This window comes from Anoplopoma fimbria, chromosome 21 (assembly GCF_027596085.1).
Source record: "Anoplopoma fimbria isolate UVic2021 breed Golden Eagle Sablefish chromosome 21, Afim_UVic_2022, whole genome shotgun sequence".
NCBI classification, from domain to species: domain Eukaryota; kingdom Metazoa; phylum Chordata; class Actinopteri; order Perciformes; family Anoplopomatidae; genus Anoplopoma; species Anoplopoma fimbria.
In genome coordinates this window covers 6,855,445-6,881,838 of record NC_072469.1, presented here as the reverse complement: position 1 = coordinate 6,881,838, position 26,394 = coordinate 6,855,445, and the positions used below count along the sequence as shown (strand labels likewise).

The 26,394-nt window shown below is 38.5% G+C and overlaps 2 protein-coding genes across 4 annotated transcripts; both read left to right on the top strand.

Moving 5' to 3' along the window:
* The first annotated feature begins 8,503 nt into the window (after positions 1–8,503).
* Positions 8,504–11,979, top strand: otulina (OTU deubiquitinase with linear linkage specificity a). The gene is made up of 4 exons (XM_054623260.1): positions 8,504–8,568; positions 9,309–9,560; positions 9,985–10,106; positions 11,377–11,979. The coding sequence occupies exons 2-4, from the start codon at positions 9,447–9,449 to the stop codon at positions 11,804–11,806; spliced, it is 666 nt and encodes a 221-aa protein (XP_054479235.1). The 5' UTR covers positions 8,504–8,568; positions 9,309–9,446; the 3' UTR covers positions 11,807–11,979.
* Positions 11,980–14,207: 2,228 nt separating this feature from the next.
* Positions 14,208–26,364, top strand: LOC129110653 (titin-like). 3 transcript variants are annotated; one of them, XM_054622806.1, is made up of 11 exons: positions 14,208–14,543; positions 15,952–16,113; positions 17,182–17,811; positions 18,581–18,793; positions 19,390–19,758; positions 20,645–20,712; positions 21,545–21,651; positions 21,737–21,883; positions 22,976–23,107; positions 23,812–24,081; positions 24,659–26,364. In XM_054622806.1, exons 2-11 carry the CDS (start codon positions 15,965–15,967, stop codon positions 24,869–24,871), a joined length of 2,298 nt encoding a protein of 765 aa, XP_054478781.1. In that variant the 5' UTR covers positions 14,208–14,543; positions 15,952–15,964; the 3' UTR covers positions 24,872–26,364. The 3 variants fall into 3 exon arrangements, with proteins under 3 accessions (XP_054478781.1, XP_054478779.1, XP_054478778.1); XM_054622804.1 differs by having other exon boundaries at positions 15,833–16,113; XM_054622803.1 differs by having other exon boundaries at positions 15,830–16,113.
* The last annotated feature ends 30 nt before the right edge of the window (positions 26,365–26,394 follow it).

Sequence of the window (26,394 nt, the reverse complement as noted above, 5' to 3'; positions counted from 1 at the left end):
AAATTCTTCCCCTTAAAGGTATAAATACATATTTGTTCAAAACTGAATTAGATTTTAAATGAATGCAAGATTTGTTTGCATATTTTTTTTCAATCTAAATATAATTATGCCATAGAATTGTACCATTTGGCACAACGATGCATGTAACATTATCAGAGAGACGGACAAGCTTGAGAGATACCCACTTAGTTTTATTCAGTTATGATGGAAAAAACTGCTAAAGCTAACTAGTTTAGCAGAGTAGCAGTTTACTGAGTATGACTCTATTGGAATTCACATGATTTGGAGTAATCAAACAGCCTTTAAATCACATATTTAAATATACTATACTGTAGATGAATCTATTATTGATTTCAAATTTTGGTAGCCTAACATAAATGAGGTAGTGACTAAACCATGAAAAAAACATCTGCACTCCTGCTAAGGCTAACGGGCTGGGCAGGTTAGCAGTAACAGCCATTTCAGTTATGACGCTAGTGGAATTCATGCTATTTATTGTTGCTAAACTGCTCTAAGCTAAGATTGTGCTAACGACAACTAGCGACCGTCTCTCTGTAGCAAAATGTATGCAGTTTGGTGTGGTTCAACTTTAAATCACATATTGAAATGCCGTCAATTGTACATTCACTAATCATTGGTTTCAATATACTGTCACTGAAATAGATAGATAGATGGATGGATGGATGATAGATAGACAGACAGACAGACAGATAGATAGATAGATAGATAGATAGATAGATAGATAGAAATACATACACAGGTACAGTCTGCTGCTGAGTTCAAACGTTTCAGTAACATACAAATATTCCACAAACATCACCAACTCCTCTTTTCATCTTTTCAACTCCACACATAAACACAGTGATGGAAAACGTCAAATAAAATCCAACTTGTCCTGACTTTCTCTCTCCGAGGGCTCACGGTCAAGTGCATCTTAAATCATCCCGTGCACAAATTCATATTTAAGATGTTATTTGACATTTGACCTTTTGTTGTTGAATAGATGAACTGACTCTTTGATGTGTTTAATGACAGAAGGGGGGTACAAAAGGAGCCTTACAAACAATATTTAGCTATTTATTTAAATTTCCTCGGGGTCAGTGGAGAAGAATAGGCTACATGTCAGGTTTGCTTCTCATCAAAGCTTCATGTGTTTGCCTCGCCAAATAACAACAAGACAAGTGTAAAGAAGGAGAAATGTATAAATAAAAGGGGAGAAAGCCTTTTGAAACTAAACTCAAAAGTTTGGTACGGCTTCCCTGTCCATGAAGCCTTTGAAAAAACGGGCAGGCTGCTGAAAAGAAAGTAGTAAATAAATAAATAATAATAATAAAAAGCACAGACAACATAAATTATTAACATTAGACTGAAAACTGATGTTCAAGATGCTTTTTCGTCTTCCTTTCAGCTCCCTCACCCCCCTTCATTTTTGAGTGGTGATGGCTGAGGTGTACGGCTCCAGTCAGTTATTTGATGTTATTCTTTTTGTTTTCCATGCGCGCCATTTTTATTGTCTTTCCCATTAACAATGTAATTGTGCAGATGCAGCTCCTGACCCATATCTGTTTTCTCAAACTGTTTGTATTCCGCAGCTGATAAAAGTTTACTTTCTGTTCTCTGCCTGCAGCAGCACAGTCGTTGCTTTTGAATAAAGGTAACAGCTCGGTTAAAAGGAATACTGGTGCAGAATTACAGAGTAAATGTCAAGGTTTAAGATTCCTATCAATCATTTCGGGATGTGAATCTGATAAGATGCACAAAAAGTTTCTCTTTGTGCACAAGTTTTGGGTTTTATAGTATCCGGGATTCAACAAACAAGAGTAAAGAAGCCAATTTATTAAGCAGAGTTCTCAGACCTGAAGACACGTTCAACTCAAACACTGTCAAGATGTCTTAATCGTCTGAGATATTTTTCATCAAAAGGATTCCCACTGCTCATCCAACATGATTCAAATCAACAGTTTGTGATCCATTTTTCATGAAGGTTTGATGTTAATTCAGTAAAGTAAATTTTATTTATAAGGCTTGAAATCAAAAGTTTGTGCCAGAGATCTTTACAATCTTTCAACTTAAGATAGGATCCCACCACTGCCAGGTCTTAAGAGAACATGTTAACATTTTAATTTCATGAATAAGATACAACATATATTTTAAACGTATCCATAAATGCCCAAATAACCAAACTCATCATGTTCTCAGTGTCTTGGTGAAACGTCCTGAGGTTTCTGGTACACAAAGTCTGGTTCAAGAATCAAGCAATGCACCGTGTTTGAAGTTAAGGCCTTCAAACTAGATTTTAAGTCGGATGCCACACTACAAATGGGGGCCTTTATTGTCAACACAAACTTATCTCTTTTATTTTTATAAGACTCTGTAAAACAAATAGATTTTGAATACTACTTAGAAACATGTGTTATTAATTCATAATATGTACAAATCAAACATAAGTTAAACAAATAATCAATCATAAAACACTTATGAATAACAGAAGAAGAGCAAAGGAAGGATCCCTCTTTCAGGAAGGACCCACAAGCCATTCATAGTAATAATGAGAGGTAAATAGAAAATAAAGCACCATATTCACTACAGAGAGTAGGAATTTAAGTTAAGTTATAAAGTGCGATAAATGAATGTGTCGGGTGTATATGCTTCACAGAAGGACAAATGCATCATCAACATTAAAACTACATTTTCTTCTCCTTTTCTTAACTTTGCAAAGATCATATAGCAGTATATAGATGTTTGAGGATTCACACCTGAAGACTTTGTGGTGTATGATGTTTCTAGTAAAGACAGTTATCCAGTAGAGACGAGTTTTGACCTCTGAATGTTGTGGTTTATTGTTATTTTATGAACCTAAAAGGACAGCTGAGGTCTCCTTAAGAAGGATTCAAACTGTTTGTCCGTTCTTCGTGTCCCTCCATTTCTCTCTCTCTATATATATATTCTTTCCAAACAGAATCAAAGTGAAGACTGCGGTCTGACTTGTTGCAATGAAACATTCCTCTTCAGAGACTTGCAACCACCTGAAATAGAGGGGAGGCCGGACATGAAAAAGAGTATATGACATGTCGGCGCTACCAAATGGATTATGTTTCAATATCAGTCAGGACACAGAAACAGAGAGGTGGAGGGAGAGAGTGCATGTGTTGGATGCAGATGGTTTTAAATTGCTGCCTTTGTTTTCCATCAGGCATGAAGCATTCACTTTCCTTATCTCTCAGACGATGCACGGTGGGCTGATGTTCTGGGTAAATGAACTGTCGGCGGATCCCTCACCCTCCCGCTCCTCCGCCTTCGTGTTTTCACTCCTTCCTCAAGGTTGAGATGTTGGCAACGCTGACTGTGAAGCCCCGAGCTGCTCAGGCGTCTCCCACTTTGCTGCTCTGCACACCCAGATGCCTCTGGGGGGGCAATTACCAATCCTCACATGCAATCGGGGGTCGGCCATGCATATGATCCCTTTTGCTTTCACTGTTGTTCCTGTGTTTATGTTTTGTTCTTGTGGTTTTTTTAGCGTTATTAGCAGTGACACGCTGTGAGGTATTTGCAGGTAGAGGAGTTAATAGCCCGGCTCTTTACAGAGACACCTGTCCGACATGAGCAGCTGATTGTATCGGCTCATAGTCCATTTAACTTTCTAGCAGTTTTTGAATGCATGTGTTTAGGCCGTGATGTCTGTGTTCTCCCGCCGCCTTAAACTCTGCTTAGTGTTTCTGTGCAGGAATCTTTTTTTTTCCTAAAAAGTCTTAAAACACACAGGTGAGACAGCTGCTGATGCACATCTGCTTCCCAGCTGCCTCCTGCACACTCTACAGTCTGTACACCAGAGGTGGAAAACGTTTTCTCAAGTTCTGGACGTAAGTAGAATTTTGAGGTACTTTCCATTTCCTGCTACTTTATACTTCTACTCCAATACATTTCAGAGCCAATTATTGTACTTTTTCCGACTCTACATTTATTTAAAAGTTGTTGCAGATTCAGATTTTTTTATATAAAATATTGTAAACTGGTTATTTAAATTAAACCAAGTGTTGGCAATCAAAATGAGAATGGATGAGTAAATGTAAACCAGATTAAAGATTTTTTTTAAAACAGTGATAAAACAGTGTCCCTAAATGTAGTGAGAAAGTGACCAACCTGGCAACACTGACAGCCCATCACTTCAGGCCTCCCTCCAGAGCCACACCCCCAAAATAATCATTATGAATGTAAACAACAAACATGGCTGATGTTAGTACTCACATGTGTCGAGCTAGCAGCCTGATGAAGACTCTGTAGGTAGACAGGCAGGTAGGTAGAGAGACAGGTAGATAGAGAGACAGGTAGATAGAGAGAGACAGGTAGATAGACAGGTAGATAGAGAGACAGGTAGATAGAGAGACAGGTAGATAGACAGGTAGGTAGAGAGACAGGTAGATAGAGAGACAGGTAGATAGAGAGACAGGTAGAGAGACAGGTAGATAGAGAGACAGGTAGTTAGAGAGACAGGTAGATAGAGAGACAGGTAGATAGAGAGACAGGTAGATAGACAGGTAGATAGAGAGACAGGTAGTTAGAGAGACAGGTAGATAGAGAGACAGGTAGATAGAGAGACAGGTAGTTAGACATGCAGGTAGACAGGCAGGTGTATAGACATATAGGTAGATTGACAGGCAGGTAAACAAGCAGAAATGAAGACAGGTAGGTAGACATGTGGTTAAGTTTACATGCTTAAAGTAAAACTTGTTGAAAACACTTTACTATATACTACAGTTGCTATTATTACTTCCTCCACTATTGGTCTTTATTCTACATTTCTATATAGTTAAAGACAAAGAATATAATTAATAACACTTTATTTAAAAGTTCACATCCTTGTAGCCGTGCACATGCTGAATGTGTTTCTTTTGAATACAGTGATCGAATGGGAAGATGCACAAGGACATGATGAAAACGATCAAAACCACAATAAAATCTATGTCAGTGAATAGTTTCTTAATTATTTAATAATCACCGACCACAGCGGAGTCCGTATGGCTCCATGTAGTTTGTGAACGAGAATACGTCTCTCTTTGCGTTGACCTTGAGCATTAAATCAATTATTTTCATATGTGTTTTATACGACTCATCACATTTCGTCTCAATCTGCCTTTCAACTGAAAGTTATCAGGTGTGAAGTTTATCAATGAGTTGTGTCCTCAAAGAGAAACTTTTATTTTAAATAAATCTTTTAAATCCCTACCTCACCACAAACTCATTTCTTTGCTTAACCTTCTGGGCGGCAGTCTGTATACAAGAATGGGTGTTATGTATTTGAAATAATTAAAATGTTAGATAAATACCACATCTCAGCTTTGAGCCACTGAGTTATCTTTTTAGGGTGAAAATAAATGAATAAAATGAATATTGCTGCGGAAGGCCTCACTACCCCAATCCTCAATATACCGGGCCAATTATTATATTACTATTACTATTACTATTTATTACTATTTTAATTTCATATATTAAATTGATTCAGTCAAGTATTATCATCTTTAAATGTTAATTTTGTTTTGAAGTCACGATAAAAGCTGGATCAACCTGCAAGTAGGCAAATAATTACCGTTGGCCCCCGTTTAACCATTTTTTTCTGCTAAAATCACAGTTTTTCTGTTATGTAAATTTTGACGCAACCTCCAAGAAAGTTGATAAATCAGGACACGACTTAACGTCTTTTCATTTCGGTTAATAATAGGCATTATTGTCACATCTTCCAAAACTAGCTTTAGGTTATTATTTAAAGGTTAAGATCTATTTACATATTTTAGGTCTGATGTTGGTTCTGCATTACAACCTTTCTATTCATTGCACCGTTTGCCGTCCAGCCTGAAAACTTTTCTCATTCACATCTTTTCTCCACTTCGGTGCTCATGTAGTTACTCTGCTGAGTGGACATTTTGTATGTGAGGGGTCACGAGCAACAAAGGTTGGAAATCACTCTTCCATAGTATTTAGTTAGTCAGTGGATCTGCTGTGCGAAAGAGCTTTGAAAAGGATCTGAACAGCGAGTTAGAGTTATAGTAAACCTGGAAAATACTGCAGAAAAAGATGCAAAATTACCATTAATGATGTTTCCACTCAGGGGTCCCATCCTCTTTAAATCTCTCCATGGTTACGGCCCTGTCAGTGTATAATAATGTGGTGCTTAATGTAAAACATGACCAAATAGAAGCACCACGCCACGTTTATCCCTGAAAAACAGACGACGATGAGTTAAAAGCAGCGAATGAAAACTGAAATTGTTTCCCCTCTCGACAGGTAGTTTGTAAGCAGCGCATGGAAGCCCCCTTTGGCAAAGTGCAACTCTCCTGCTCATGGGTCACCGCGGCTTTAAGAGCTAGAGGAAAATAGCCGGCCCTGCCCTCCATCATCCTCTCATCCTGCTGACCTCTATACGTACGGTATAGTATACTTACAGCACACAGAGGAAGGCACAAGAGGAGGTGTGGGGGGGGGGGGGGTGGGGAATGATTGCATATCTGAAGGCATGGAGAGAGCGGATATGGATGAGAGAGGAGTGACATGGTCGGACACATCTTTGCTTTCTTATTAGTGACTGGTCTGTACGGACACTTTGGGCCCTTTTTACCGGGGCCATGATGAAACCCCTCTTTCGTGCCTCTGAGGAAAATCACAGATCACAGATGAGAATCACTCAAAGACAGGGAGATGTCAACAGGCACATAATGATAGCTGATGGCCCCAGAACACTCTCCCCCTTCTCCCCTCTCAGCCTCACCTGCCCAAGTTGCAGCGCACTAGAAAACATAATTAGAGGTAAAACAGAGAGACGGGAGCTTTATCTCTGTGTTTTCTGTAAGCAATGCTCTTTTTTTTTTTTTTTCTTCTCCTTCTCAATCTCTCTTTCACTTCATGGAGAAGAGGAGGAGGAGGAGGAGGAGGAGGAAGAGGAGGAGGAGGAGGAGGAGAGAGAGCTCCCTCTGTGAGATGCCAAGGTGCTCCCAGTCCATTGTGCTGCTGGCTGTCAGGTTAAATTAGGGAGTACAGGCTCGGTGAGTGTAAAAAAATCAATACTTGATGGAAGATTGCTCCCCGGAAAATCTGTTTTGATTCCAGGATTAATTCTTGACCAAAGGCTCCGGCAAAATGACATGCCATTAGCCTGAAAATGAACACATTCTGCAGTGGAAATTGGATGGAAATGTGTCAGGTGATTGCCCCGGTTTTGTTGTTTTGACTCTTTGAGCGAGGGGTGGTGGGGGTGGGGGTGGGGGGTGTGTTGCTGAAGGTGTGGCTGCCGTGAATGAGGCCTCCATTTGCAGAGCGGGAGACAACTCCACCGTGGCCTCGGAGTATTCTCAAGGCCGTTGTTGTCCGGCTGCTGTAAAATGTCTTCCAACCAAAGGCACGTGTCCGCTCTCTCCTGTGTTTTCCGTAAAGAATGAGAAAATCTGAAAATAAAACATCTCCCTACTCAACAGTGAGGGGAAGAAACGGGGAGGTGAGATGCATTATTGATGAGTGAATAATGTGTTTGTCATGACGAATGACATTTTGTGGTTTGAAAACTTAAACAGGAAGCTGTAGAGATGCACTGGACAGTGATTTGAACTGCACTAAGTGTTTTCATGGAAGAAGAAGAAGAAGAAGAAGAAGAAGAAGAAGAAGAAGAAGAAGAAGAAGAAGAACAACAACAACAACAACAACAACAACAACAACAACAACAACAAGAAGAACAAGAAGAAGAAGAACAAGAAGAAGAAGAAGACATCAGCAGACATGATTTTTGACACCCTGACAACATGTTTCTGACCAGACGTATAAGATGCATTTATTTGACAGTAATATTAAATTACATGTTTTGCTTATCAGCTGATGCAAACAAAAAGGAAACATCAGTCTCTATGCATTATTTTCCTTATGTGGAATTAAAAACACTTTCCTAATTAATATGCAAAACTGTCTCATTCTTATATTTCGTTTTATTCCACTGAAACATTGAATTAAATTCTACTTACTTATAAGTCATAAAGAATGACAGCCTAAAATGATATGATATATATTTTCTTGACATCTTAACTTTAGCAAAATGAAAATAATGTGTGTTATTATGTTAATTGTTTATGTCTTTATTTTATTAAACAGCTAGATATAACATAAAACAACACAATGCCTTTAGGAATATAAACTGTGATGCAGAAATAAAAGATTCAAGGAGTCATAATCATAAAAGAGTCAAAACTAAAACTTAACCTCATATGATCTGTGTTAAGAGGTTGAATTGTTCTACTGTCATATGTAAACACAGTTGATGTTTGAGGATGTCTGATGTCTTTAAGTCCTCTCAGTTTTCTGTGTAGTCCAGTTTTACAGCGAGACACTAGCGCCCCCTGCAGGATTTAAATATACTTGTATGTGATAATATTGCTAGATGGCAGTGTTCACCAGGGTTTCACCACAGAAGAAGAGTGCATTAAAGGAAAAGTACACCCTAAAAGAAAACATATTTTCCTCAAACATCATCTAATTGACATTTTTAAATTGAGTTGTCATAAAGTGGGCACTTCAAAAAAAACAGTAATGCAGGTAATTAATGAATTGTATGTCGTTTCCTGACATTTCTCAGATATTTAGATTTTTTTTAACAAATTCATGTAGAAATTGAAAAGCCTTCCATTTACAATAATGTTTCTGCTATTTATGTACAATGAAATTAGATCAATTCAGCTATGTTTGTTTCTACATGAGTCCGATATTATCTAAATTATTGTTTTCAAGCTTCAGGGAGATCAAATTGTCAATGTCATTCTAAAGTTTTCCACTTTGATAAATTGTATTAACTTTTCCCCTCCTTTAATAAACAACAAATTTCCACAAAAAAAAAATGCAGGGTTGAACACAGTATTAAAAATCAATAAAATAACAAAATATAAAACAAAAAAGGAATATCTTTAATGAAACAATGACAATGTGCAAAAAAAGAATAAATAATTGAATGAATCTATCTATTTAAAATAAAGTTTATTGCATTCAGACTCTTGTAATCTGTACAATTGCACCAATTAGCAGTTATATTGACAGATTTTAAAATAATACATTTTATTTAAAAATAAAAAAATATAAATGATGAATTATAAAAAGCAATAAAAACAGGTAGAGTTTTTATAAATGTAATAAATACAAAAAAAATATATATATAAAATGTTCTTATTTTGAAAATTGTGTTGGTCAGCGTATTTGAAAATGTTCCTTTATTATACAGTAAAAATAAATAAAAATAACTTTCAATATTTTTATGGCGTGCTACCAAATTCCTTTTTTTTTAGGTGGATTTTCTCTTCCAGGCGCAGGATGATGACGTAGCTCAACCAGAAGTTGCTGCACAGGGAGCAGATTTGACACTGTTGTGCAGATCCATGTGGCATGTTAACAGCCTTTTAAATAAATAGGATCGTTTAACTCTCATGATGTCTTGGGTTAAAGCTGCTTCTTACAGCGAAGATGTTTTTGATGAGAATGCAGACGACCTCAATTTACTCAGCAGAGAGTGGGCATCCAACATGAAGAAGAGAGTCAAGGTAAAGCTATATATATATATATATATATATATATATGTATATATATATATATATATATATATATATATATGTATCATATATTTATATATCATATATATATAATATATTTTATTATATATGGGTTGAAACCCCCTTTACACAATTTATTTTCTACTCGAAAAAGGACCTTTTTCATTATAATTTAGAAGGTATTTTTTCATTGTTAAAAGTAAATATTTCTGTATATATATATATATATATATATATATATATATATATATTAGTACCATATCAAAAGTTTGGATACACCTATATATATATTATATATATATATATATATATATATATATATATATATATATATATATATATATATAAAAGTGGATTACAGTTAAGTGTACTGTGCTAATGTGATGTTTTCCCTCCTGACTGATGGTGCGTTCAGGACGGTTATGTGGAAGGAGTTGAGGCCGGGGAGGAGGCCTCTCTTCAGGCCGGTTTTGACCTCGGGTTCAGGGAAGGAGCAGCTCGGACTGTAGCTGTGGGCCGGCTCAAAGGAATTGTGAGGTAGACCATCATTTATCCCTTAAGTGTGGTGTATTTAGGAGATGCATGTTGGGTTAGAACAGTGGATAAAACTGTGGAGTCCCAATATGTTTAAAAGTTTGTGACATGATGTATAATAAATACCCAAAATTATGATTATTTTCTATATTTTATACCTCTAAAATACTGGATACTTTACTTCTTAATGCCTCTTCACACTCCATCAATTGAAACTATCCAATCATTGATTTAACTAATAATAATAATAATAATAATAGTAATTCATGTTCATATTAAGGCCACAGTTTGAGATAAGAGGTTCCAGATAAGTGTTGCTTTTTTTTTTTAAAGGGGTCAAAAGCAACACATAAATCCTCCTGACCATGTTATTGATATGGATATGGTATTATAAGTATTCATTTTGAGCTGTTAACTTATGCCGCACACAGTAGCTACTGTAAATCTTAATTCTGGGGTGAAAAGTGAACAATAACATACAATAATTAGTGTATGACCATATGCTTTTGATTCCATCTAAATAATCGGTGCATGATAAGAAGGTAGAAACATTGATTGTTCATTTCACTGTCAAGCTGAAGGACCAGGTATCATCTGAAGTGTTTTAATGCTATTTCTGATATCCCTTTTAAGTAAGAACAGTGCAGTAAGTTCAGGAAACTGTATTTAGACACAAGTCACACAATTTCAATGACTTAAATCCCAAACAATATTCGAAAAATGTGGAATTGACGACTTCTTTTGCCACTAGAGACAGACAAATTGTTGTTGAACTGCTCTCTTATTAGCAAAAACATTTAACTGTATTGAACGTTTGCTTCATGGTGGCTGTTTTTTGTTGCTGTTGTTTTTTGTTGACGTAAAAGCCTTTAAAACGGGGAGTATGGAGCTGAAAACAGTCTGTGTGTAGGGCTGGATAGTTCCATATATTGTCTGTTGTAATGTAATTGTGTTGTTTCTTTTTATATATTTTGAATCGTGCTACAGGATTTTGTTGTAGGATTCGTCAATCAGTAAACATGAACCACACAGCTTGTCTTTTTTCCCCCTCATAATCATTAATGATGGAAACTAACAATTTGTACTCATTCTTTTAAAAACACTTGTTTAAAAACTCTTTCAGTCTCTTCTTTTGCACAGAAACATCATGAGCCTCTCTCTCTTTCTTTCTAGTCATTATTGAAGTCTCTTTTGTGTCCAGCTGGTTTCTGTCCCAGTCTCTTCTCTGTGCCATTGTATCAACACTGAACCCTCTTTGTGTCTCACGTCACAGTGCTATATGCTGCTGGTGCCAGATCCAACATCCGGAAAACCCCCTCCCAGCCTCTGTGACCGACCTCCTGCAGCGTGTATCGCAGCATGAAGACTCAATCATGGAGGGCATCAGGATGGCTTTGGAGAATCCTCCTCCCAGTGTGACCTCCGTCTCTGAGAGCATGGAGGATCTGGAGGTGGAGCAGGCGGAGGCAGGGGGCTGTGGAGGAGAGGGGTGTAAAGAAATAGACTGCTGCAAGAAGGGAGAAAAAATGGACCTGGACGTTTCTCACCAGCAGCAAAAGCCTCGTTGTGGGTCCACTGACTGCTCCAGCAGCTCAAGGGAAAACATGAACCTCCTCGTGAAGCGCTGCTTGGATCTGGTGTCAGAGCTGGAACTGCCACAGGAGCTGATCAGTCACATAGAGGAGCTGAAGGACGTGCAGTGATTGAAGATCAAGTTACAGCAGACAATGCTTGAATGAGCACATACACAATGAAGAAGTTTTATTGTGAACTCTTTACGCGCAGCAATGAAGTGCTTTTTATGTATATAATGTTAAAAAAAGAATTTGGCATTCATAATTTGTATAACAGGGAAGAAGAATGTTTGAAAATAAAAATGGACTTGCTATAATCCACTGCTTTTCTGTTCTCACAGCTTGTGTTGCCCAACAACAAAAACATGTTCATAATGCCCCTTATTTATCATTTGAACATACATTTTTATAATGTTGAATTTACGTTTATTTGTTTTAATATCTAGGAAACGTTTGGCCCTTTGCAAATGTGTGTCCTTAAAATTCATATTTAAAACAAAAAACATTGCCACAATACCACAAGGTAGACTTGTAACATACTATTTAGCATGCCAGAAAAGATTTAGTATGACAAAAGTTCCAGTCATGATAAGAGGAAGTATGCCCCAAATGATTGCATACTGCATGCTACAGTTCCTACTTTATAAGGTCAGCTGCATTATATACTAAAAGTAAAGAAAAGTATGCTGTTTGAAACGCAGCTTTTGTTTTAGAGTATCTTTGAAAGCATGCTGGTACACTGCAGAATGCAATCACATGTTGTAGACCATCCGGGTATCATTGGCATTCTGCATTTGAAATACTGTGTATTGACAGGGACCGTACTAAATGGTATGGTAGTAAAGGTGTTGGAACACGTCCTCCACTGTCGTCTCGTGCACGGGCTCGCAGTGCACCTGCACTAGATCAATATAGTTTCGCTTTTGTAAAAATCTGACCTCCTATTTACTCCTATAACTTGTCTATTTAAAAACATGTTTTCTTCAAGAATTCAAGGCAACCAGGGGTGAGCAATTCATTTATAAATGTTCGTTTTGTGTGTGTCTTTAAAGCTTTAGATATATTATGATACTAAGTGTCCTACACTTTCCCCCCAATTCATTTTAGCTGAATGTCACAATCCTGAGTTGATTGGAGGGTCAGATCACCTGTTGAGCAGGTTAATGCTGACATCATGTTTGCAGATTCGGTCAGAAACTCTAGTCTTTAGGCCCTTAGAGGCTTCTTTGCTGTTTCCTGCTTTTCTTTTCTGGTTTAGGCATTGAAGCAGTCTGAATCCTCGCTTGAGTAAATATTTAACTAAACCTTTCCTCATATGTTACCTGCTGATGCAAGAGTTTATACTTGGCTGCAGGCTTGTTTTCATGCTTATTGGTAGGTATATATTTACAGTACCAGTCAAAAGTTTGGACACACCTTCTCATTCAATGGTTTTATTTTTTCTACATTGTAGATTAATATTGAAGACATCCAAACTATGAAGGAACACATATGGAATTATGTGGTAAACAAACAAATGCTCAACAAACCAGAATATGTTTTATATTTTACATTCTTCAAAGTAGTTGAATGAGAAGGTGTGTCCAAACTGTATATATAATATTTTATACAATTTATTTTCTAATCGAAAAAATAATATTTCAAGAGGACTTTTTTCATTATAATTTAGAAGGTATTTTTTCATTGTTAAAAGTAAATATTTCTGTATTATGAGGTTGAAAGCTGGTCAACAGTTTCTTCACGATCAGCTGGAATCTGGAGAATCAGTACCGCTACAACTAAATATTTATTTGATAACAATTTAAAAAAAGGTATTATTGTACTGTAAACATGCCATTTTAATCAACAGATATAAAATAAATATGACGTTCAGACCACATAACAGGACAACACATTTACAATACCAGTCAAAAGTTTGGACACACCTTCTCATTCAATGTTTTTTCTTTATTTTTTTTATTTTTTTTTTGTAGATACATTGTAGATTAATATTGAAGACATCCAAACTATGAAGGAACACATATGGAATTATGTGGTAAACAAACAAATGCTCAACAAACCAGAATATGTTTTATATTTTAGATTCTTCAAAGTAGTTGAATGAGAAGGTGTGTCCAAACTTTTGACTGGCACTGTATATATAATATATATATATATGAGTTGAAACCCCCTTTTATACAATTTATTTTCTACTCGAAAAAGGACCTTTTTCATTATAATTTAGAAGGTATTTTTTCATTGTTAAAAGTAAATATTTCTGTATTATGAGGTTGAAAGCTGGTCAACAGCTTCTTCACGATCAGCTGGAATCTGGAGAATCAGTACCGCTACAACTAAATAGTTATTTGATAACAATTTAAAAAAAGGTATTATTGTACTGTAAACATGTCCTTTTAATCAACAGATATAAAATAAATATGACGTGACAAAAATTAATATTACATTTTTTTTGGTCACGATTGATTGATTATGTGCAAAAACAAAAAACCCCACCGGCGTTAACGTGAAGCCTCGAGTTTCCGAGGAGCGCCTGAACGCAGCAGAACCCCTTGGCGCACACGACTATGACGTCACGCGCTGGGACTGGAGCCGTGACCTGCTAAGCTACACGTCCGCGTAAAGACAGATGTTTCTCACACAAAGCGGCGAATAAACGTTGTTTATGAGACGTAACGCGTTAGAGGACGACCCTGTGGTGGTTTGTAGAAGGATAGCTACATGGCAGCAGCGACTCCAGGCGTTTAGCAGCTCGTGATTCATGTTGTAAGTGTACCTCAGCTAGCCTGGGAGCTAACTCCAGCTGCCTTTACAGGAAACAGAAAGTGAAACCACATGAGGAGTGTGTGTCTGAATAAACTCCACACAGGTATGTTTGTTTTCTGTCCTCAGTGATATCAGTGAATGTGTTGTTTAGGATGACATTGGATGTATATTTAGAGACATTTTTGATAGAAAACCAGATATTTAGATACAGAATGAGTAACATCTGTCATAATACAGTATTTGATTTATATTTAATCATTTATATTTAGTATATATATTTATATAAGTATTCATTTTGAGCTGTAAACCTATGCTACTGCCTGAAAATCTCAATATTGGGTGAAAAGTCAACAATAATCAATTGAAACTATCCAATCATTGATTTAACTAATAATAATAATAATAATAATAGTAATTCATGTTCATATTAAGGCCACAGTTTGAGATAAGAGGTTCCAGATAATTTGTTTTTTTAAAGGGGTCAAAAGCAACACATGTTGGAAATCTCTGGTTTAAGTAAATCCTCCTGACCATGTTATTGATATGGATATGGTATTATAAGTATTCATTTTGAGCTGTTAACTTAAATCTTAATTCTGGGGTGAAAAGTGAACAATAGCATACAATAATTAGTGTATGACCATATGCTTTTGATTCCATCTAAATAATCGGTGCATGATAAGAAGGTAGAAACATTGATTGTTCATTTCACTGTCAAGCTGAAGGACCAGGTATCATCTGAAGTGTTTTAATGCTATTTCTGATATCCCTTTTAAGTAAGAACAGTGCAGTAAGTTCAGGAAACTGTATTTAGACACAAGTCACACAATTTCAATGACTTAAATCCCAAACAATATTCAAAAAATGTGGAATTGACGACTTCTTTTGCCACTAGAGACAGACAAATTGTTGTTGAACTGCTGTCTTATTAGTAGAAACATTTAACTGTATTGAATGTTTGCTTGTAGGGCCGGATAGTTCCACATATTGTCTGTTGTATATGTGTGGTTACTTTTTAGATATTTAAAATCATGCTGTAGGGTTTTGGTGTAGTCGTTGTTAGTAAGTAAACATGAACCACACAGCTTGTCTTTCTTTCCCCTCATAATGAAATATTGAAATATATGAAATATTTAGAGACATTTTGATGGATGAGAACCAAATAAATGTGACAACATGATATTTAGATACAGAATGATTAACCACTGCTGTTTTGGTAACATCTATCATAATATAGTATTTGATTTATAACAATGAGCTCCAGCTATAATTCAGGACAGGTTATAGAATGTGTCACATGATTAATTTAGTGTTTTTAGTCTTCATTCATGTTGTGCTTTTAGTGAACAACTCTATAACAAAACATAAACATGTTGTCTTCCTGTTCAGCAGCTTGACTCTCTCCTCATCATGGACCCCTGAAGTCTTCAGGCTTCAGCGACTCATCAGGTCGCTTGTGGGGTTTGTTTTTTGGAGATCAGACTATTTAACTTGTCTGACCTCCCGAGCAGAAGGAGCGAGCAGATGGGGAACTTTTGCTGTCCCGCCGAGAGTCCCTGTGGAAATGCGGAGGAAAGAAGTGGTTTGCTGAAGGATGACGCGAAGGCCACGGTGCCCACGGGTGAAGCCATTGTGGTGGGCACCTGTGGTCCTGAAAGGGATGAGAACATCAGGTGAGATAACCGTCGCAGTAACAGTTCATTTTTTTGCTGTTTGGGGACCTTTACATTATCACTACTTATGTCACTACATGATCTGGTGACATGGTTGAAAACTTCAGGGGAAAGAGAAATGTTATTTAATATCTGTAAATCAGGTTCAAAGACATTTTCATGATCCCACAGACGTAGAGTAAACCTGACAGCAACGAACTAATACAGAAAAATAAAGCGGAGATACACATTAGAGCATGTGAGAATGGCTACATAAAGAAGACAGAAACCTGGAGGACACTCCGTTTCTGCTAACAGTCCAAATCACATTTTGTTTACCCTGTTGAGATGATACCAATGTTGTTAAAAAAGAAAAGTTGCTCTTTGTAGAATCTCACACACCCCGACGCCACAACCTTAGCTGCCAGTAGCTCCTCACAGGACTTTGATTTGGTCCCCCTCCATATTATTTTCCGTATCTCTGACTCGTAAAAATGGCAGTTTTATTAGAATGACATCATAGTGAAGTTAGGAATTTACTTAATAGAGAAAGTATAGAACATTTTCCACAGAGACATTTAAACTAACATCGTGCTTGTGCTGCTGCCTGTTTTTAAACGTTTTTTTTTGACGTGGACAAATGCAAAATCATAAAAATTTCCTTTAAAGATGTGACCTACTGCTGCATAACTTGTACAAGAATAACATTTAGGTTTTTCCCCTTAACGTAGGTTGTCTTATGTAACCAAATCACATAATATCATAAGGAGTGCTGAGAATAGAGCTGGGGGACTTCCAGAGGTCTTAATGGGTTTTTTGTTGTTGTCATTTCACACTAGTGGTTAGTACAGTGATACTGAGGAAAGATGACAGTTTTGATTTTACATGTCCCACTTCCTCCACACCTAAATTAAATAAATAATCTTCATACTTCTTGCTGCTAAATGTTATGCATGATCACGTATCTACTCTCGGGTCTTGTTCATGACATCACCATTACTCAAGATATCAAAGCTGCTGAGTTTTAAAGGATGTTTTTTTTATTGGATGATGTGAAATTGCTCATCCTGCCTGTGTTTTATCACCCAGAAAAATGCCAGATGAAGCCGGTATAAAGGTGGAAGTGGTCGTGCAGGTGAAGCACAGTCCTGAGGTTGCAGAGACGGAGCCCAACAACACTCAGGAGAACGGAGCCTTGCAGAAGGAAGTCATACAAACGGCAACGCCTTCGCCCAGCAAAGGGTCTGAACTCCAAGAGAACTCCGTCGCAGTGCAAGATGAAGATGTGAAGGACCGTCCTGCAGAGAGCGGACAAGCTGAACTCATGCAATGCACTTTGAACTCTCTGCTGGAGGAACACGCCACAGTCAATTGGGAGGATTTTACAGCAACAAATGCGACAACAGAAGAAGAAATTCCAACCTCGGAGCAGTTCAAAATCCCTGACAGCAGCTCAATAACAGCAGAGGTAGTTTGTGAAAACCTCACTGAGTTAAACACAACAAGAGAGCACATTACAGAGGACAACACTCATGATGAAGAAGAAGATGAAGCAGGATCCAAAGTCAGTATTGTAAACACTGTAGCTGAGCCACTAGGGGAGTTTTCTCCAAACAATGAAGACACATCTGAGCCACACCCTCCGCTCTCTGCAGCAGCTGATCTGACGTCGTCCATCTCTGCGGTCAGTCAGGAGAACGACTCAGAGTCTCCGAGCTGGTGAGTCACACGGCAAGACAGACTGCAAAGTCTCTGCTGCTATTTTGGATGTTGGTTTAAAAAAAAACACATCATGAGGTTGAATTGGAATATGTGACCATTCAGGCTGAGCAATACATTCATATTTATCTAGCATATTTAGCAAGTTAAATATGAGGCACTGGATGCATGAATAAAGGTTAGGAAAGCAGAAAAAACATTTTCTACTTCACCAAAGTTAGTGGGAATATTTCTTCCAGATTTCCACCTTTTGTTATTGTAAAATACTTTATCATTTTGCCTCTTTAGTTCACTTAGATATATTCAAATAAAACAAATTAGAGAAGAATCATTTCTCTTTTTTTGGACTGGTCTCAACTTGAACGAGACAACCTATAAAAAGATTTTTTTTCATATCTCAAAAGATACCATGGAGTATGTTTATACTAGGAGGAGGTCTAATGGCTCATATTGTATTTACAGTATTTTTCTAATGCTGCTACATACAAGATACAGATCATGTGCCAATATTTTTATTTTCCTATTGTTCGCTGTGGCGAGGCCAACGTCAAATGAATCATTATGCCTTTCACATCTATGGTCACTGCCATCACAAAATCAATTCGGGATGTGATAAAGTTCATTGATTTGTCAAGCAATAAATACACCGTTGCAAAACTGAAATTCCAATTTGATAATCACACGACCCTGATCCTGTGCAATCTGTGGTGTGCATTAGCAGACTGAGCTTTTAGTAATTCATATCTTTCTCCTATCGCCCTGTGTCTAGTGCTGTGACGGAGGATGCAGAGAATGGCGGTGCTTCAGTGTGCGAGGAGGAGGAGGAGGAGGAGGGCGGTCCTGAAGTCCTAAAAAGCCACGATGTCTGTGAGTCTTCTCCTGGGTCAGAGCCCGCGGGACTCGACCACAGCGGCGAGGAACCAAACTCCACCAACGGCATCAGGGAGCCAGAGACCACAACTCCGGCAGACGCCAGCGAGAGGTCAGTGGGTTCAGTGACATCAAAACAAGTTGATCGTTTATGTAACTGTTTACTAGCTGTGTGTTTGGGAGCCGCGCTGTGACCACTAGGGGGCATTTAAACACCACGGCTTGTTGCATTAGCAAAACCAGTGCAGTGTCAGTTCAAAACATGCTCAGACCGCTCATACAAACAACTTCATACTCTACCATGACATAGTTGCGACACACACCCAGGTAGCGGTTAGAAACACCAATGAAATGCACACCAGGGGCAGACTTTACCTTAAGTCAAGGTCCTGGGCCCCCATCAGTCTACTTTTTTAAAATAATAAATAATAAAAAGTTTAGATATGTGGCCGCCTGTTTGTTCAAAGTTTATTAATATTAAAAGTCAGGCAGACAGACAGATGTTCCTTGCTTTATAGTAAGATCATTGTCTATTGCTTACCACTGTTTCTGGTCTTATACCTTCTTTATACTTTTTATCCTACAATATTTGTATGACTAAATGTATCTGTCATAATAAATAATGTCAATACTTTTAAATAAATAGCATACTTTTGAGTTGTATAATTTAAAAACAGGAAAAGTAACAAATATGTGTTCTCTCTCCAGCTTAAAGTCTGATCAGGATGCAGAGCCAGATGTTGAGCAAACAACTACGAGATCAAAGGAGGTCACTTCCTTGGAGAACATCAAACAGGATATTGTGGAGGAAGTGATGGTGAAAGGGCAGGACAAAGAAGAAGATGTTCCCAAAGTTGAAGACAAGGAAGAGGAGATTAAGGAAGAGGCAAAGGCCGAAACTGAGAAAGATGATGAGATTAAGGAAGAGGCAAAGGCCGAGAATGAGAAGGATGATGAGATTCAGGAGGAAACTGGAAAAGAGGAGCAGCTGGGAGTGAGCGTTTCCCCCGATGTAAACGCTGGAGAGATACCTGTCAGAAAAGAGGAAGACTCTGCTGAAGAGGGCATGAGGAACAGGTTTGTTATGATCATTTTATGGTTGCATTATAGAGTGTTGTGTAATAATACCTGACAAAACACAGAAAGAGACAGTTGTAAACTGTGTGGCAACATAGACTTCAGCTTTGAAGAAATCGTACACATCATTCCCAGAGACCTTGTTTAAAAAGTGCATGTGTAATCAGTTGTGATTTCTGTGTTTGCATACTGATACGCCACAAAGTAAATTGTACATAAACATGAGAAAATACAAAATGATGTCAATATTTCAGTGTTTACGGTCATGATTTGGAATATTAAGAAATGTAACAGTTTTCCGTTTATTGGGAGTTTAAAGAGTAAGATTTTAGTTCTGTGTATAGATTTTTTTTGTTAACAAATTCTAGAAAAATACCAAAACCCACAATGTGTTTGTCCGTCTCTCCACACACTCTGACCTTTAGACACTTTAAACTCCATAGTTAGTTCGTTCTTAAAATAGCCAGGCACTGTGTTTATCTAGCGAACGTTACTTAACAGAGTAAATAAACTGTGCATTGGTTGGGGACTATATTCAGCTGCAGATTAGTACCAATTTGGTGTGCTAGTGAGTACTTACAGCAGCAGGATGGTGTTTGTGTGGGATTAACTAAAAATAAACATCAGTGTCCATGTTCACTGAAATGAAGGAACTTGTCACCTGTGCAACACAGTGGATGAATGGAGCTCTATGGCACAGAAGAATACAACATGTCAGGCTTTATAAACACACAAATACTTGATCGTAAATAGCATAAATTCATTGTTGGCTTTGGTCGTTTCAAAGGAGTTCTCATTGAAGAAAAGTAATCAATGGCAGCCTTATGCATCAAGTATTGTACTTTGAGGGTTCAGTTGCTCAAGTGTTTTGTTTGTTCCTTTCTAGTGAAGAAGACCTTTACAGAGGAGCAGAGGAGTTGTCAGCGTCACAAAACGATAAACCAGAAACTACAGGTCAGTAAATCCAAATCACACATTCACACGTAACAAAAAAATAAACGCAACACTTTTGTTTTTTGCTCCCATTTTTCATGAGTACAAATAAAAGATTAAAGGCTTATTTATCTCACATTTTGTGGCACGCTTTTGTTGCAATCCGTGTTAGTGAGCCCTTCTACTTTGCCAAGATACTCCATTCACCTGACGGGTGTGGCGTATCAAGATGCTGATGAAGCAGCCTGATTACAGGTGTTCGTTACACTGGTCACAATAACGGGCAACTATGCAATGTGCAGTTTTAGAGCACTCTGAACTACGGCTTTCACAACACTATGGTTACAGATTCTGGGAAATGACACTGGAGGTGGCTTATGGTGGTAAAATGATCATTTAGTTAAAGCGCAAATGCCCTGGTGGACATTCCTGCCGTCAGCATGCCTATGGCACCCTTAACAACTTGTGACATCTTTGGCATTGTGTCATGTGATAAACCTGCACATTTTAAGTGAGCTTCTATTGTAACCATTCCAAGGCACACCTGTGTAATAATCATGCTGTTTAATCAGCATCTTAATGGACCACACCTGTCAGGTCGATGATCTTGTCAAAGGAGGGGCTCACTAACACGCATTAAAACAAATTTGTGCAGAGAATTTGAAGGAAACCAGTCTCTTAAATGTGTAAGAAAAGTATTTTATTTCAACTCATGAAAAAAAAAGTGTGCTTAAGTTCAGTGTATACACCAATTGCATCAGAGATTTCGCACATGAGTCTTAATGTTTGTCATATAAATGATAGACAATAGTCCTTTTTTGTTTTGCTCATCATTTCCTCCCTCTTTCCTCAGTTTTAAAGGTGGAGGACAGATGTAGTTTGGGTCCGGCGGTGGATGTTCTGACTTACAGTGAGAGAGAGTGGAAAGGAAACACTGCCAAGAGTGCTCTCATTAGAAAGGTCGGTGTCTGTAGCTCCTGGGAAGACATTTTTTTTTATCTTTCTCACATGAATGTCTTAAAGAGACTTCCTGTGATGTCTTTAGGGTTATAAAGAGATGTCCCAGAGGTTTGGCAGCGTGAGGAGGGTGAGGGGTGATAACTACTGCGCCCTCAGAGCCACCCTGTTCCAGGTGCTCTCCCACAGCACCCAGCTGCCCGCCTGGCTGCAGGAGGAGGAGGACGTCAACATGGTAAATACCAAATACCCGCTTAGGAAGATGGCATCAGTTGGCTACGCCCCATGCCCCTTAGTTACCGTTGCTATGCACGTTGAGCGTTCCATTCTCGGAAAGCAAATAACTGTTATGCGATTTACTGCGATAAAGATGGAGATAGACCATCGACAATCTTTTCTTTTTTTTTTTTACCACAATAACAAGTGAAAAATCAGACTATTGTTTCCTGTTTTCATTCGCTGTAGCCAGCTGTTTAAGCTAACGTCATCCAGCTAGCTCTATGATTTGAATACCCTGACTCTGTTCGTCTTTTCAATGTTTCTAGTTAAATAGTTAAATATACACCCGATGGCAAAATACATTAAAGCTAGTCCATCTAACTATTTAAAACACAGTAATAACGGTGAGGCTAAAAACAGGTCAGCGGTTGCCTAAAAAACAATGCAGAGAGCTGCTGTTTATTTTATCTTTGCAGGCTTCAACAAAAAAGGCAACCTGCAAAAAGTGCTCTGTCTGATCGGGCCTTTGTATTTCAGTGTACTGTTTGTTTTTTATCAGTGTGAAAAGGAAGTATGTCAGAACCGACTGATCCGGTTTGGCTGCTTGGCAAACAGACTACATATTTTCGAGCAGGACAGAGTCTAAAAATGTTAGAGAAATGCAGCATAGTGGATGTGTTAGTAATGAGTAATTTGAATGTTATTTTAATGTAACCTGTGAAATGCTCTTTGGTTTTAAAGTAAAGTTTGGTTATTACAGGAGGTAGTGTGCTAGTTAGCCGGGCTAAAAATTACAGTTTGAGTAAGAGAAGATTAACACACTGTCCTAGTTAATTAGTTACTTCCTAACACATCTGCTGTTTTGTTCAACATTAGCTTGATAGAGCTGCCGTGCCTAGCTACGGTTGCTAAGCCATGGTTGGTCAATTGCTGTTTGGGGAGAGGGGCTTAGAAAAAGGTTACTTTAATAAGACCGTTACAGCATAGAAAAGCCACAAAACAAAATAAAAAATACAAAAGACTAACTTTTCTAATGTCTATGTTTTGATATCAGTGCTTCAGCTCATTTAAACACAGCCAAAATCTCATCTGAGCATTTTAATTACAGCTGTTGAAGCAACTGGAGGCCCAGGAAGGTCTGATTAGTCAGTGGACATTTCCTGGAGACTGCCTGCAGGGAGACGGGACCGGAGATGCCACCCTGCAGCTAAAAGGCTACTTGGAGCTCCTCCAAAATAAGGTACCGGCTGCAAAATCTACCCAGAAACACGCATACAGTGAGAAAGTACTTTAGCGTAAACCACTGCACTATTTTTAGTTCTCCCGAGGACACTGAGGGTATTGATATTCATCCACAGAGCTTTTGGATGTAATCGCTTCCACATGTTAAAGGGAGGTAGTCTTCTAAATGCCGCACTGCTTCGTCTCAGTGTCAAACTCACAGCCATGTTATGCCCCTAAAGGATTTTGGAGAGATAGACGGACCCCCCAGCCTCACAAGAAACCGTTTCAACTGTTAAAACCACAGTGCCTCTTTACTTTAACCGTAAAAGGGCCCCATGCAGAATGTATAGTCAACCACTGCCCCTGGTAGCTTGAGAGGAATTCTGGTGTTTAAATGTCAGACTTCTTTTGCTTTATGAGAGGTGACTGTGTGCAGGTTTGTGCATGACGTTATAAATTCCATACATTTGCACTCATAATAGACAGTGTTGTGTTATTCTGGTCGGTGCTGCTTCCAAAAATATTCCTGTGAACTAATGTATATGCAAAAAAATGTGGCAACTCCAACAGCCCTTCAGCAAATACAAGTTTCATAATAACAGTTTAAAATGAAATCAAACAGAAAACTGCAGCAATAAATTATACCAAGCAGATGCTCGATAAACGACTTAAATGCTCATCGAAATAGTTATCGATTAATGTCATTGATTTGTTTTCCAGTGGCGGGCGGCGGTGGACTGCTCCTCCGCCGCAGAGCGTCAGCAGCTGTGCGAGCGAGTGTTCCAGGGAGGAGAAGAGGAGCTGGGGCTGCTGGAGGCGCTCAAGCTGCTGATGCTGAGCAGAGCGGCGGAGCTGCACAGTTGCATGCTGGGCAGCGGAGACGTCCCGCTCTTCTGCTGGCTGCTGTTCGCTCGGGACTCGTCCGACTGCCCGCGCTCCTTCCTCTCCAACCACCTCAGCCACGTGGGCCTCAGCGCCGGGCTGGAGCAGGTAGGAGAAAACCCTGAGCTCCTTTTTTTTTTTTTTGTTGTTGTTGTTGTTGCTGACCAGCAGACCGCAGTCTCGCTTGAACAGGCATTTAAAGTCGTGTTTTACCGGCTGTATACAGTAGTTTCCTGGCAGGTAGGGGGCATTTACCTGAAGCTTCTTTGTGGTAAACAACACTTAGTAGAAATTAGCAGCTAGGATTTTCCTGCCCTTTTCAAATACAGCGATACATTTCTGCTGATAACAAACAAAAACAACATTAGTTATGACATTTGGGGCGTGTAACTTTCTCATAGTGAGACTTTAACTGTTCGACATGTTGCAGCTTGTTTTTGTTTTTCTGTTTTTGGAGCCGAGCCTCGTGGGGCGAGGAGGCTTCAGGAAGGAAAAGCTGCTGAGTGATTTAATTGTTATTTTCAGTCCAGTGATTGAAGCTTTTACTTACTCTTTTCACATAAAGAAACCCCACCCATAAATATCATGTGCTTGAGCAGTTGATTAAACATTGTGCATTTTAATTTTGGGCTTTTCTGGAACCGTGCTATTATCTCACTGCTGTGTGCTTGGTTTTTCCCCCCAGGTGGAGATGTTCCTGCTGGGCTACGCCTTGCAGTGCACCATTCAAGTTTACAGACTGTACAAGGCCGACACAGAGGAGTTTGTCACCTACTACCCAGACGACCATAAGGACGACTGGCCGTCTGTGTGCCTCGTCACGGAGGATGACCGCCACTACAATGTGCCAGTTGTAGAAGCTGCAGAAGAGCCACACGAGCAGCTCAACTCCAGCTGATTGCCGCTGCAGAGAAATCTCCTGCCATACAAACAAAACACTCCTCAGGTCAATGAAGGTGAATTAATTACGCCAATTAAAAAGGAAGAGTTTGACATGTTGGGACATTTGTTTTCATGCTGACAGTTTGATGAGAAGATCAATACCATTCATGTCGGTATATTTAAATATGAAAGTACAGCCAGCAGCTGGTTAGCTTAGCTTAGCACAAAGACTGCAAACGGAGGGAAACGGCTAGCCTGGCTCTGTCTGAATGGCTGTTTCCAGTCTTTTTGGTGAGCTAACCGGCTGCTTGCTGTAGCTTCATAATAAACATACAGACATTGGAGGAGTATCGATCTTCACGTCTAACTTACGGCAAGAGAGCAAAGAAGAGTTTTTCCCCAAATTGTTGCTCTATTCCTTTAAAAAATGAAAATGCTGATTTGAGACCTTGTACAAGATGTGGTTTACACACTTTTGTACACACTGTTCTGTATACAGAGTTTTCTATTTGGGTGCATGTACATATATGTGCATCTGATATTTGCAGCAGCATCTCAGTTAAGTCCAAATTAGTTAGCAGGGTGTCACTTTCACTTTCAGGTCGGGGAAAAAAGCCCAAATCTTCTGAGAAACTTTTCTTGTTTTACATTTTTCTCTTCAAAATCCTTATCGACACAACGGAGCTGCCAACCGCGCCAAAACGATTAGTGTTTACACTGGAATTTGGTTTCTTTAAATTGTGTATTAATTTATTTTTTTTCATCATATGAAAAGTTGCATTTTAAATCAAGTGAAAGAGTGAATTAGTCAGTGAAGGTTCGATGATTTATCAGGTTTAACAACCGCTCACACCCGATCGGAGGACTTGGACGATAAATCACAGCCTCTGTGTCAGAGGTGTGATTTATGAAGGTCTGTGTGTATGTTTGCAATTGTGTGTGTGTGTACGTGTGTGTGTGTGTGTGTGTGTGTGTGTGTGTCAAACTAAATGTGTAACATGTTGCCTTTAACCAAGCTGTTCTGAGGGCAAAAAACGTGCCAATCTTGCTGCAAATACTGGCAACAGTTCCAACCACCAGCCACTGGATTCAGTAGTAAAAGCTTGCTTGGTCCTCCATGTTGCCTTAGAAATAATGCACAATAAGAATGAATGTTGGTTATTGGCGGAAAAAGAGGCCATTTTCTCGCCCTAATTCCAGAGCAGGCGAAGGTGATCTGTTAACAGTAAAACATTGATTATGCCATTTGCAGGAATGTTCTTTCTCTGTCAGATTTTTGGATGGCATTTGGATAAAATGAAAGTACAATTTTTGTAATTTTTTTTTCTCTCTTTGATTTGTATCAGCTTGTTATAGCTTTTATTAATTTCATGAGAACTGTTAACATGAATTTGAACTGAAGTTTCAGAAGTATGCTACAGAAAATGACACATTAAGTCTGTTTGGGGTCTCATAGACTCCTGTCTGTAAAACATGGTTGAATACAATGGCTTTTCCTAAACTCTCAAACTTATTGGTGTGGACTATTTTCTTTAGCAG